Here is a 15214-nt window from a genome sequence, read left to right on the forward strand (position 1 = left end):
TCTGCTGTCTAAATATCAGGAATGCCCACAGAAATATCAGGAGTTCCATTCAAATGTTACGTATGAAAAATGAATGTATGAATTTCTGTACCTTGCGGAAATGATTCCTTGTGTCCTTGTAGTCACGACTTAGGCTGCTCACCATATCCATGATGTATCTCCAACTCAAGTAGTTTTGAATTTCTCTGCATAATAAAGCAACAAGCCACAACATTTGTTGCTATTTGTAGAACTATGAGATATATTGGCGAGTTCAAAAAATAAAAACTTAAAATGCATTTGGCATACGTACCTGGCACTGTAATTGCAAAGGATAGAATTTAGCTTGGTTAAATATTCTGGAGCATAGACAATTATATCTTCTGTATTTTGAACTTTGATTTGCACTGTGGACATTATATTATTTATGAACTTTAGCCAGTCGAATGACTGTGGGAGAAAATAAGCGTTAGGTACAATAGGAATAAGTGATCAAACACTCGACAATTTTATTCTTAACATTAAGTCTTTATCATTGGTTGTGCCAAACACATTGTATGCTTTAGGAAGATTGTTGGTCTTTTTTCGGCTACATTATAACCCTTCTTTATATTAGATTTACAATCTTCCACCTTCAGAAGGAAATAAGAGAAAACAACACACAGTTGTTGTTCCACACAACAGCAATCAAAAACAACGTATCGGAGCGGGAGGAGGGGCCCCAGACTTATTTCAAAATTATTAAAATCATTAAAAATCGTGATGTTACTTTATTCAAACTGGGCCCCATGCCAAACTGTTTTTTGAGGACTTAAGTCCAGATGTTGTTTTAAAGAAGTATATTCAGAGAACAGAATGTTACCGTATATCTCTCCCCACACCCCCCAAAAGCCTCTGACAATGTGACAAGTGCCTTTCTCTCAGCCATAAGCTACTACGTCTAGATTTCACACAGTGAGTGAATCCTGCTTCCAGATACATTTGTACTTTAGCATTTCCTATTTCAAAAATTAAATAGTGCCTCATGGTTACTCAGTGGTTGGGAATATTTTATGCACTGTTGGAAAATGGGCATATGCAAATCACATAATTGTGGTAGAAGCAAAACACACAAAGTTGTGTAGAAAATGCAATCCTTTACTGTTACCAAAAGACTGAGGAAAGTTATATGTATATCATCCTCCATGTCTCCTAAAACATGCTTCATGTAACGAGTAGTGTATTTATATTCTCTTCTATAAGCAATGAGTTGATTCCACATTTAGTGGATGGATGGACTAGAACCTAAGTGGTACAACTATTGAAACTTAAATTTCAAGAATATATGTATATTTTAGTGAATTTTACCAATATATTATTTAACAACTGGCTTATCAAAATGGTTTGCATCAACTATCACATGTACCATTTTGCTTCATCTTTTGTCTTTTGATTTTCTGCAGCCAGACTGCTTCTGTAAACAAATTCTTCATAACAGCAAAAAGAAAAAAAAATCCTTTGATAATAACAATAAGCCACTGTTAAGCATTTTAGCTGGGCTCAGAAACTCTTGGCCAACAGGCAATAAATTAAGTTGAATAGCTTTAATTTAAGATTAATGAGCTGTAAAACAATCAAAGGGCTGTAGTTCTAAAAGCATTTACATGATGGTAATTCTTATAATCAGAGAGACAGCTGTGGTTCCAAGAGGTCTTAGATATGCTTAAGGATTATGCCAAATGTGTTTAGGAACAAAATGAAAGAAATGGTCACCCTGATTAGAGACAATACTAAGTACCTACACTTTTACAGTTTACTTTTCTGACTTGGATTTTGAAGACTGACATCAACGTGTGACATTTGAAAATTACATTGTGGCTTGAGAAATTGATATTTGTCTGGTTTCTCTACCTTTTAAAGATACGTTTCTTGAATGACACAAAACCCAAAACCTGGAAGACACCCTGGTTTCCAGAATCCCATCCCATCATGCTGGCAGCAGGAGGCTTGCCTGGTAAGAGCAGCAATGCAGGCAACACATTCTTTGTTCACCCCTCATTGTACATTTGGAAGAATCTGACTTGGGCCTCCTTATCTGGTCCGCAAAAATCCAGACAACTACAAAAAGGACTGCAGAGAGATACAGAAAACTCTAACTATTAGTGGCCACCTAATGCCCTCCTGGGAGGGAGGGTGGGTGCTAATTTGAATGGTTAAGTTATGAAGTACTTGACTTCATAATTTCTCAATTCAATGAAATGTTATTGACTTTGACATAGTTTTAGTGGGATTCTAGCAGGCTAAAATAAATAATTTAAAAACACACACAAAATAAAATCAGATCAGATCAAATGGCAATCTAAATCCAATATTAACAGTGTCCAGCCAAATTATTCTAGGGGGCCATCAAGCAGATAATAGCCTTTTTCAGCTGCACCCTGCTCCTAATTATAGATTAAAAAAAATATTAAAGAGGCTTTATTTATTTCATGCTTTCTTCAATATGTCTCAAAGTTACACAGGTTGAGAAATTACTGATAATAGAAATCAGTTCATTAATAAGTTTAAGGACAAGTCAATAGTAGATATTCTTTAATCAGAAGATTTACCTATCAGCTTATTAGTGCCAAAGAATTTAGCCTTGGGTCATAGGTTCTGTTCCTATCCTTATGTCACATGGACAGATTTTTCCTTACTGAATATCATGTAAGCATTATATCTACCATAAAACTAGATCTCAGCTCTCTGTGCCAATGAAACAACTTACTCTATACAATTAAACTTTGTCCTGATGTCAAGAGTTTGATTTGCAACAATGAATTGTAGTTAAATTTCACTAATCTAGTTAGACAAGATATGTAGGAAGATGTAGACTTTGGTACATATATATCTAGCTGGAAGTACAGATTTATATGGTTATTTTCCAGAAGGCTTCTCTCCATTTCTACTGATAGGGTGATATATACATAGCTCTGTCTGAAAAATCAGTCATAGAATTGATGATATTCTTTAGAACAGGAAACAAGGCACAGTTTTGAGAGGATTGCACAGGACCAAACTGAGTCACAATACAACCTTTACTACCAAATGGCTATTTTGTGTGACTGTTAATTACCTGGGAGGGCTACTCCCGATGACCAGTTTTATTAGGGCACTTGCTTGCTTTCTCCTGCTGCCAGTTAGGTACGCAACAGGCTGACAAATTTAGTGTAGCATTTTGAGTTCAAAAGCATCATCTTCAGAATTAAACTTTTTTTTAAAGTGGTTTATACTGCTAGTCAATGGCAGAAGCCAATATTTTACCTGATTATAGATTCCCAAAGAGAAATTTTTTTGGACATTGCTGAGCTTCATTTTGTGGTATAGCAAAAGTGGGTCATTCCTGTCATCAGCTTTGGTTGTGGCCTAGAAAAACAAATTTATACTGTACAAAGGAGTAGCTTTTGAGAAAGAGCAGCAGAAACAGGAAAGCAAAAAAGCCTTAATACAAAAGAGAAAGCAAACCTTCAGATCAAAGAGATTAAGGCAGGAGTGATGGTCTTGTTAGATAGAAGAAAGTATGATCTCAGGGACAGGATCCTAGGAAACACAGAAGGCTTCTCCATCCTCTTTCAGAAGCTGAGGATTATGTTAACCTCTGGGAGGTCCATTTGACTCTGAATACTCCTTTCTCACCTCATGTCAGCTTCTACAGTTGCTGCTTTCCAAGACCATAAAAACCCAATCTCAGAAAGCCTCAAAAGAAAGTAATAGAGTAGATCTGGGGCAGGACAAAAAGTTCTTGTTTGTAGGGGAACTAGAAGAGGGTGGAGATGCAAGCAACCAGACCGTCATTTTGATATATCATATTGTCCTGATCTAAAGGCTCAGATCACTCTGTCAGTCATTCTTAGAATAAATCCACTGAGATCAACATGACTTGTAACGTCTAACCCAAATCCCATTGATTTCAATACGTTTATTCAAAATAGGACAAAGTCTAAATCCAAAACATTATCAGTGAGAGAATGTGGCCATATAATACATAGATTTATTGAGTACTCTGAATTTTGTGTATTTCTAGAGTGATAAATATGAAAATATTCAATCTTTTCCTTTACTAGACCCACCACACCTTGAGTATGTTAGCTATGTAATGTATTTCTATTATTACTGTTATAGTAGTATTAATACATTCTACTAAGAAGTATTGAAGGATTTATTGTGTGATGCAGTAATGTCAAAATAGAAGTAGAAGCAGAATTAGAAATAAGGAATTTACCATCTGTAAACCCTGGAACATTCTGTTTTCCACCAGACCGTACTGACCCAGCCATTTTATGGTCAGATCATATCTGAAGTACTATGAACCACTTTCTGTTCTGGAAGATTTTTCTGGAAAATGACCAAACCATCCTTGGAACAGTCAGATCAATATGGTCCAGAGTTAAAATGGAATATTTCTGTATTCCCTGGATTATCTCATCCCCCAAACAAAAGGAAATAGAAATACTTATTTCATGTATAAATTTCCCCCTAGTTTCCTCCTAATACCTCTGATTTAATAGTATAATTTTGGGAAAGAGAGAGAGAGGCAGAAGCCATATATTGTTTCTTCCTACAAAACATTCTTTGTATAAAATAGGAGAGTTAACCTACATTTGCAATTTCTTTCTCGAGACTCATTATCCTTTTTGCTTCCATAGAAATTTGATTGTCATTGATGGAGAGGTTTCTTTCTTGCCGAATTAACTTTGCTACAGAAATCATGAAATGCTCATAGGCTAAACATGCCTGTAAGAAAAAAGAATATTTTGCCTTAGTACTATGACAAACTTGTATAAAAATTGCTAAGATGTTAATAAAAATAGCAACCTAAAAATTAATTTTAAATATTGTCTTATGGTAAGTTAGTGTATATGTTTAATGAAGATCAGTCATAATACTGGATGAAGATTTTATTATGAGTATTATTTTATATTTATAGTGTGTATTTAATGCTATCATTTGAACCGTAGATTTCCTAACTAGTTTACTTAATTACTGTTTCTGAAAATTCTCTAAACTATTGCATTAAATCATGAGTTGGGATAAGGCACTCATTACAGGGACAATGATTCATTGTAATTAACTTCTCTAGGTGCTTGAAGGAAGCTCTTTTATAAGTATGTTGCAGCTTGTTAATTACCTTTCCTCCTTAGTATGCTGGGAGTTGCATACTTACAATCCATATTTGGGTCAACTTTACAGTTGACAGTTTTCTACATTAATGCTGACTTTTGTGTAGGAAATTTGTATTTATGTTAGGAAGCTGCACCCAATCATCATCTGTGTACACAATTAAGAATAACCTATCTATCTGTCATCAGTCAAGGCAAGAAAACCATAATAGAAAGTCACTTTTAAGGATACAGAATGGTGGATGAAGTATACAATCTAGCTGGAACACTCACATGCACTCAATCTACATTGTGCAAAATTTTCTGAAAAATAAGGCTTTGGTTAACTGACCATCAATGTTTATGTGGGATTTCTATGCTATGCTTGCTAAGTAGCTTTGGATAAATGGATTCCTCCTTTATACAGCATAAACATACAGAGAGACAAAACAGTTTCAGGATGTGCTGGACAATTTTATGTAGAAGAGTAAAATAGCATATCTTTCAAATGGAAATTGGGTTATAAAAATCTATAGCAAATATAGTTATGTTATTATGAACAGTTCACATATAGTATATCTGAGTGCTATTATTTTCTTCTTGTCATCTTATTAGCATTTAATGAAGACACATTCTTCTCAGTGGGGCCATCAAATTCATTAGCAATGAGGCAGTTTGGAAGTCTAACTTTTTGTGGGGAGTTTTTGCTTATTCCTAAACCTGGGCATACCTCTTCGTACACTCCGGTGCATTCATAGTAATCCCGGGAAGGAAGTCCAAGTCCAGCTTGATCAATCTACAAAACCAAGTTTAAAAAAATCAGGCCACAAATAGAACAGCAATTTATATATTTCTTTTATGGCCGCTCATCTCAAACAAGTGACTCCGGGTAGCGAATTTGTGGACAGATAGAAGTTTGTAAGCAATGATATTTACTTTTTCTAAATAATTCAATTTCTTTTAATATGCCTCTAAAGTGAGACTTTTTAAGTACAACAACCAAGAATGTAAGGCTAAAAATTTGGAGAGAAAATGAGAAGGAGGGAGGAAGGGGGGGAGGGGAGGGGAGGGGAAGACTAAAATGTGTACACTGCCCAACTCTCAAACTACTGTGAGTGGTTCACAAGAAAAGGAAAAGACGATGGTGGTATCAAGAAGTAAAAGTTTTACTCTGCTATACTTCCTGTAAGAGAAAATAGGTGTTCAATTTCTAAGCATCTGTGGAAGTAGAAGGAGATCATTACTACTTAACAGAGACCAATAAGAAGTAGGAATTCAGTGTTCTTACTAGCAAATGTCATAAGATGCAGTCAAGGGTAGAACTTCAACATCATGGGGGCATGATTGCAGATTGATGTCCCAAGTTTGATTAGGAGCTAGAAGATGTAGCATTATTTCACTCACTCTTTTATGGGTAGGAAAGAAAGCTACATAGAACTTAAAACAAGGGAAAAGGAAACACAGGGCAGATGGCATGGCCCCCAGCCCTACCAAGTACTCGCAAAGGCCACTGTTCTCTATTGGCTGCATACTCCTAACCCTACACATCTACACTTTGTAATTTTTAGTCTGTTACAATAATTTGAATATCAGTCTTAATGGAGATTCCATCACTGAGGAACACAGAATCCATGGGTAGGTTGGCCATGCAGATGCCACAGAAAATTGGAAAATTTAATTACTTTTCCTAAGCATACACATTCAAGCAATTTGTGACAGAATGATTTACATTCAATTACCAAAGGAAATGAACCCTGATTGTGTAAGTAATGTATCGCAAAACATTTTTAATGGAAATGAAATGGGATTTACATGTGCATCACCCTGTTGTTGCACCCTTGCCTGTGAGCCATATTTAAAACTCTACAGCAGGATGATATGTTATTTATATGAATCAACACAACTTTTTATGGGTAGGATATTTAAAATCCCTAGTTTCCCTAATTATGCCAGAATGAACAAATGCATTTTTAGACATTTCTAACAGTGATAAACTTACATGAATTACATGTTGGGAGGAGTTTTTATCATCAGTACCAACAAACATGTTAATGATGACTTTTCTCCCAAATTGAGAATTTAGCTCTGCAATGGATTTTTCAGCACTCCATGTGAGCCCTAAAGTAGTAAAAGCATATATTCAGTGTTGGATAAACATAACTCTAACCCCACCCTCTCTCATTTGAAAATTACAATGAACAAATAACCTGAACTCGCCTACCATAATCATGGTCCCAGTTGTCCGATGCTATAGGCCATTCGGAAAAGTTGGTCATTAGGTTGATTAGTGGTGTCCCTGCTTTTCTGTCAATGGCAACTTGTGAAAATAAACATGAAATCCATTAATTATAGGTGCAGACTTCTTAAACCACCCAATTATCACAATGATGTATGGGGATGGTCCTGTGTTTTCAAAAAAAATTTTTTCTGCAGAATCATATCTCACAAGAAAAGGTAAAGAGCAAACAAATATAAAAATAGCTGGAAGTAGTAGTTTTATCTTGAGTCTTTGATGTCTTTACAGAATATGGCTTTATATTATGCACTAAGTCCATAAGTGATACAAGCCACAATAATGTTACATATGTTATGATGTCATCACAGAAATGATGCAACTTACATAACTTGATGTCATTCCATTCCTCCCCACCCCATAGGAATATCCATGATTTGTTTCTGGCTTATGATTAATGGGAAGGTAGCCACTATGGTTTGTAATTATGGCTTATAGAGATTTTGAAGCCACCATATGTGTCATTAGCAAGCATATGAATTGTACAGCTGTGCAAAGCATTCAAAAAGAGCATTTCATTTCATTCAATCAATCAATCAATCAATCAATTTATTTATTTATCATATTTTTATTACCACCCATCTCCCCCCCTGGGTGGTTCACAATAAAACAATTTAAAATTCAATAACTGCCAGTCTCGCAATAGTGTCTCTAGGAGGCTTATAAAACAACAATGCCTGGGTTCCAATCACACAATAAAGCAAACCAAACCACACAATGCAATGTAAGAGGACTTGTTAATTTAAGATAACATCAGAATCAGTAATGTCTACTGGGAATAACATCATCTCTCCAGTTGTTCTTTGTTAGCCATTTCCTTTCTAGATGCCACAAATTGAAACAACTTGTTTACATTCTATCTTTCTTTTCTATGATCACCTACAGAGTATCCACAGAGTAGATTTAAATAAGTCAACTGTACCATTATTCTCAAGAATTGAAACCATTAAATAAGAAATATGTAGAGAATTCAGTATGCTGATACTGAACTGATTGCCTTACACCAGCCATTCTCAACCTTTGACCCTGGAGGAACCCTTGAAATATTTTTCAGGCCTTGGGGAACCCCTGCACATTCAGGCTCAAATATAGGCCTGAAGTTACAAAATTATTATATTAATTTCATGGGTAGGCCTGTATATATGCATCAACAGTGTTCTTAAACTAAAAATAAGGAATGCAACTTACCTCTTTAATGCAAAGTTGCCCAAAATTGAAATAGTTTTTTAAATAAATCATGATCTCCCAGGGAATCCCTAGTGACCTCTCGTGGAACCCTAGGGTTTCCATGGAACCCTGGTTGAGAAACTCTGCCTTATGCATTGAATTTAGATGTGTGAAGCATACTGTGGTGCCCAAAAATCAGTTGCAAGAATGACCCTAAAGAGCAGTGAGCAGTAAGACTATAGAACAAGGTTATATTCACTACTCGTAAATGTGGTAATTTACCAAGTAACTTACCTTCATTTATACAAGATCTATAGAGTGTTTTTGCTTTCATAACAGCTTCTGTATCATTACTGTCTTTCTTCTCAAGGACATCTGAAAATGATGGAGATATATATTATCAATGTGATACATAATGTAGGTTGTGTTCTACAGATGTTATGCTGAAGCATGGATAATGATGCCCATTTTAGTCATTACTACCTCAACATACAAAAAGATAAATGGATATGAGAGCAGAATCAAAGCCTTATAGTCCAATCTTAAAGTCTCTGGCAGTGTGATGAACCAACTGCCAGAGAATAGAGAGGCTTATTTGAAGAAAGACAGACCCACCAGTAAAGCTCCCCTGTGGATTGCAGCAGTTTTCAGCTGGCATAGTTGCCTTTTACTAGGTGGGGAGGTAAATTAAAAAGGTGCTTTCCAAGCAGATGTCCAGGATGGAGAAGGATCTACAGACCCTTATTTACTAGACACACCAATGGAATTTCCCTTCCTGTAGGCCTAATTAGGGAAGAAAGTAAAAGAAGCAAAACCAACAACAGAACACTTTCTACAGTATCTTCTAACCTGGTCAGTGCAAACCCAGCAGTGCCTAGAAAGCGGCACTTCCTCTGCCTCTTTGGAGGTTTGCTCTGCCCCTCTATAATTGCTCTAAGATTAATATAATACTGTCTCAATTAATGTTTTTATGGGGTATCTGCCCCAAAGTATTTTTCTCATTCTCATCTCAGTTTGACAGCAATATCTACTAATACTTCAAATATAGTCCTTATTTGTCTGTATCTAAACATAAACCATAAGACTGACCAGTTTGGGCTATCAGGGTTTTGAGCAACATATCCAACTTCCTGTTAAGCTAACTATCTTCTTCCACATTTCTAGGACAACTACCCACCCCTGTCTGATCACTGAGCCAGGTGATGTAAGAGTCAGAATGCAATGCAGGGCTTGTCCCAATAAATGAGACCCAAATCACCCAGATTGTTTACACTTGGCCAAAAGATATTTGACCTTACAGACTTGCATTCACCTAACCTAGCAAATCTTTGAGGTCAGTTTTAGATAAACCAGAATACATCTCTTGCTCTTCTGTCAAAAAATTGGAGTAGTAGAAGAAAAGAAATGAAATGATCCAAAAGTTGGATTAACTCATATGTACTACTGACCTTTCAAAACAACTTCTAGTTCATCTCTTAATATGTCAAAGTTACTATAACGGGAACTTGTCTCTGGTATGATGTGCCTTTTTAACCATCCTCCACAAGCATACTGATAAAAATTTTTGCAAGGTTTCACCGTCGTATCCATGTTCTCAATGATCCGGGCAGCTGTCATAAAGCAAAACAAGTAAATGCATATTGAGAGGATGAGCTACACTTTACAGGAGACGCTTTGGCCGCCCTGGAGCAGCTGGTGGGAAACGCCTTCCGCCTGCCTTAAACAGCACCGCTGGGCAGGTGGTGGAGAATGGGCGCGATACCAACATGGTGAGTGCTGATTGCCCCATCCTAGCTGTAAAAACCCAGTTGACCTATCGATCCAAGACCGTCGATGTGTGGGCTTTGGTCGATTCAGGGTGTTCCAGATGTTTAATCCATCCCGACCTGGTCGCTGCTTTGGACTTGCCCTGCTCCCCTCTCCCTAAACCGCTGATTTTTCAGCAGCTCGATGGTTCCATGGCGGGAGGAGGTCCAGTCACCAGTTTACTGGGGAGGTTACGTTGCGAATGGGCACACACATCGAACTGATCCAGTTCATAGTTACCCCAGTGGGCAATCCTTTGGTTGTTCTGGGGATCCCCTGGCTAACCAAGCACAACCCTTACGTTAATTGGAAACGTATTGTGTATTTATGGGTTGTTTTAATTGCCTGGTTATTTTCTACTTTTTTGTTTTGCTTTTGCATGACAGTGTTATTGTTTTATTTTATGTTTACTGATTTGTTATCTGCCCTGGCTATTCGTTTGCTAACCTGGGTTATCATATAATTCAATATAAAAATACGAGGGAAATACTTCTTTGATACTAGGATACTCACATTTCTGAATTGCAGCCTGGTGGTGCCTAATGGAAAGTTAATTAATTTAATCCTATTCCCCCCACTCAAATTGTCAAGATGAGGCTCCTCTTTCTGAATGGCAATGTTCTTTAAAATTACAGCTAAGGACTGTATTCTTTCACTGAGATAATGAATGCAATAAGACTTAAATTATATTGCAATTTTCTCTCTGAAAATGGGAAGGTATTTTTTTAAAAAAATGCATCAGAAGAAAATGTAATGAGGCTTACCCATGAATGTCTGGCTGGAATGCAATGAAATTAAAACATAGGATATTGGACTAGCCATAAAAGTCTATAATTTTAACTGTTTAGGCATTATATCCCATTGACAATATATAAATCTGTATTAGAGGCCATATTTCCAACAATATTAGAGGCCCTTCTTCCAACTTCTTCCTCAGTCCTTATTCACCTTAGGTTGAACAAGAAGGCCTAAAGAAAGCTTTCATTCTTGTTCAAGAGTCTTCATACTGCACTCAAATGTATATACTATATTTAATCAGAAACAAGACAAGTTTTTTTTTCTCCAAATAATTACTTGTTAATTGGAGGAGCTTCTTACATTTGCTGAGGATACAGTGAACAGGAGAAAGTGCTATTGAAAGCAAGCCAACAGGCAGAGAGTGTGAATAATGCAAGTACCTGGGAGATAGAAGCTGGAGAAAAACCACAAGCATTGCTAGCATTGTTGTACTGTTAGGGCTACTGTATATTGGCTGCAAAAATCTGTGTAATCCCTAGATGGCAGTAAAGCACTACCATTTTCCTCTATCTCTTTGTTGCCATCTGGTGGTTACATGGAATTTTGCAGGTCATAAAGAGTAGGCCTATTCAAGAAAGAGAAGGCTGGACATATTAGCCCTGCCATTTTCTCATCTCCTCTGTCATCTCCTATAAGCATCTGCAGTGGAGAACCTCCTCTAGCTCTCCATGAAATGAGGCTAGTGCATTGACTGAAGAGACCTAAAAATCCTTATCATACTGAACTGCATGGGACAGCACACAAAAGTTTCTTTGTGCTTGTAGCCCACCATAAAGGCCTTCATCAAGCTATTTTCCTTTGGGAAAAATAAGGGGAAAAAACAGCTTAATGCCCCAAAGACTTCTTTCCCAGTTTCTGTTGGGAAGCTAAGTTACAGATCTGTTCTGGCATAACAGCAGTTTATGCATACTTACCTGGAAGGAAGAGCTACTGAAATAGAGAAAGTCAGCTACTGACCATAATAGATAATTTTTTTGATGGTAAAAGGAAATGAAGTTATTTTTTATCATTGTCAAGGGGTTAAATAATCCTACTCAGAAGAAAAGTATGCTTAAGAAAATATACCTTTATTTGAGAGTCTCCTACTCCTAAATATAATATGGTCTCTGTTACTTTTTGACTGTTAGTTGCCTAATCTTTCATGTATTAAGAAAGGGACATTTCTACTCATTTTAGGCACCCTACACAATTCAAAGTCCTGAAAGATCAGAATTCTAAAGCATGAAGGGAATCTCCATGAGTGGAGAAAGCCCCATACTGCCTAAATTTGCCATACATACAGATCTGACAGAGCAAAGAAGTTAGCAGATCACCCCTGGATGAATGAGGGATGTAATTCTGGAGACAGCTGACGCAATGAATGAAAAAGCAAATGTGGTAGCGATATAAAACATATTATTCTCTGCCTCCTCCCCAAACTAACTGTGCTGTTTGCTTGTCTGTGAATCTTGACCATAGATGCAGACTTTTCTCATTTTTGTTAACTTAATAAACCAATTAGGGTTTAGTAGTATTTAATGTAAGCCTACAACTGGGTTTCTCATGAGCCAAGAGGAGAGAGGAAGGAGGACTATAGAGACTGGGTTGGGTTTAAAGAGACAATGCATGGCTACTATACCTGTGTTGCAAAATTCCAAGTGACTACCAGATCACAGCAATGAGACACCAAAAACTCTTAACTCTTTGTCTCCATTTAGTGATTATCTCTATTTTTGTGTCTGAGATCTACCCACTCTCATTAGCACCCACAGAGTTAACAAGAAAAAAAAATCATAGACTCTAAACTATAAAGTCTTTGTGTCTTAGTCTACTACATTGAGCATTTGCTATTTTTTCTGTTTAGACCTATTGCTGGTTTCCTTAAAAACATTTTCACAAACATTAACTTAATGAAATTAGATTAAATTTAAAAAGTATGTTTCATTGAAAACAATAATTAGGGTAATAATATGTTGCATGAGTCTGAGAAAGAGTTCTGATGCAGCAAATGTGTTGTCTCAAATTTAGCAACTCAGTGAGAACCTCTTTTATTTATTTGTAGGTGTTATCCAAATAGCAAAAGACGTAACATGCTAATTCAAAACATAGAGTCCCTGTATAATGCAATGACAAGATCACAGACAGCATTATCTAAGGATTCATTTCTGTGTTTCTATTCCCTCTTATGCACTGATTTCCCAGTAGAATATATTACAGTATGGATGTCACTGTAAGTTGAAGTAGTGGGGCAACCCATTTCACACTTTAGATTTTAGATAGTGTCAGCATTTGGCAAACTAAATTTTCATTCTGATGGACTTATACCAGGTAAAGTTTTCCTCCCCCTCACTCAATGGACAGAAAATCTCAGTGTTAATGCATGCTGATGACATGGCTTTATTTCCTGTACTGAGATTGACCTTAGAAGGTTACTGGCCAGACTAGCTGCTGAAGATAAATTATAATAGAACAAAAGTAGTAGTTTTTGGCAAAAGTAGTATCAAAAACAGATGGACAATTAATTCCCAACGAATAGAGCAATGTTCCTCTTTTAAATACCTTGGCATCACCTTTCATAAGTCCCTTTTATGGAAAGCACACTTATCTACTGTCTTGGCAACTACACAGCATACAGTAGGTGCTATTCTGACATTTTTCTATTCTAAAGGAGGGCAACTGGTAGCCCCTGCACTTAAAATATTCCAAGGCAAGCTGTATGGGACTGAGATTTGGGGATGGGATGAGAAGGTCATTGCCCAATTGGAAGTAGTCCAAAACAACTTTATAAGGAAGATCTTGGGCTTCCCCCAGGGCACCCTTGCTGCCTATTTAAGGATGGAGGTAGGGCTATCTTTCATCACTGTTAGAATACATCTTGCATTGTTGGGCCACTATAAGAAACTAGAAAGCCTTCAAGAATCCCATATTGCCAAACTCTGTTTTCTCCATTACACAGCTGGAAATCAATGGACTAAACTTTTATCACCCATTCTACAAATGTATTCCCTACCACCTTTGGAAGAACTTAGATTTTGGAATAGAGAAAATATTAGAGATTGGCTTTTTGAAAGGGATGCTAATAAAGATGCAACTGTAGTACAATCATCCAAGTTTTCCTTTTGGTATCATCATTATAAAAAAACATAGAAGCTTCTCCCAGTACCTGGTCAACATAACCAGTGCTTCACTAAGAAGGTCTTTGACATCCCTTCGCCTGCAGACCATGCCCTCTGCATATCTCAAAGGGAGATTTTGTAAGCTCCCTGTTGAACAACACCTCTGTCCTTGTGGTGTTGGTCAAGTGGAGGATGTTATCCATTATGTCCTCCACTGCCCCATATACAATGAGATCAGGGCCAAATTATTAATGGCAGATGAGCTCATGGACTCTGACCTTGAAAAACTTTTATCTTCTTGCAGATGTGTTTCCAACTGTTAGCAGCCACGTTGCTACTTTTGCTCTGCTCTCATTTAAACTTAGGAAGAAATACTTAAATTCTTAGTTGTAGCTTTGGCTTTATTTTGTTGTAATCTTTTTATATCTAATGCTTCTTTTATTACTTTATTTTATAATTTCACTATTTTATTGTTATTTTATTTTATTGTATTTTATTGCATTCCTATGTTATGACCTGCGGTTACAATAAACTTATTTACTTACTTATTATATCAGGTAAGACAGTCAGCTGCTTTATAAACATAATTATTGAAGCTACAGTATCTAACACTGGAGGAGATTCAGACTTTACCATCCTCATGACTAAATCTCATTGCTGTGATTTGGTCAACCTAGTAATGATAAAATCTGAGTTCAATTCCTTTTTCTATGATACCACAACAGATGAACAGATGTATTGGTGGGAGATTTACTGCCTCTTTTAAACTTATTTGTAAACTTTCTTATTTCTTAATGCCATTAAGATTCTCTAGTTCAAAAACTGAGGTTCACAGTTTGAAATCTCAGAATCATACAACCCCACCCAAACTTCCCAAAGTCAAGATCAAGTTGTAACTTTTAATGTGACAGAATGAAATGATTAAATGAGTGAAAGGGGTTATCTTATTAACTAAATTT

The 15214-nt window shown here is 36.5% G+C and overlaps 1 protein-coding gene across 1 annotated transcript in view; it reads right to left on the reverse strand.

Moving 5' to 3' along the window:
• The window catches only part of MME (membrane metalloendopeptidase), a 57783-nt gene that overhangs the window by 29400 nt on the left and 13169 nt on the right, over positions 1–15214 (reverse strand). Inside the window, exons 4-12 of the mRNA XM_063306532.1 lie at positions 10005–10166; positions 8851–8931; positions 7318–7413; positions 7096–7214; positions 5827–5892; positions 4597–4731; positions 3262–3363; positions 293–429; positions 92–185 (exon numbers count right to left, since the gene is read on the reverse strand). Coding sequence (XP_063162602.1) covers positions 92–185; positions 293–429; positions 3262–3363; positions 4597–4731; positions 5827–5892; positions 7096–7214; positions 7318–7413; positions 8851–8931; positions 10005–10166 — 992 coding nt within the window. The remainder of the gene's footprint in view (positions 1–91; positions 186–292; positions 430–3261; positions 3364–4596; positions 4732–5826; positions 5893–7095; positions 7215–7317; positions 7414–8850; positions 8932–10004; positions 10167–15214) is intronic.

The sequence above is a fragment of the Candoia aspera genome, chromosome 6 (genome assembly GCF_035149785.1).
Source record: "Candoia aspera isolate rCanAsp1 chromosome 6, rCanAsp1.hap2, whole genome shotgun sequence".
Classification (NCBI taxonomy): Eukaryota; Metazoa; Chordata; class Lepidosauria; order Squamata; family Boidae; genus Candoia; species Candoia aspera.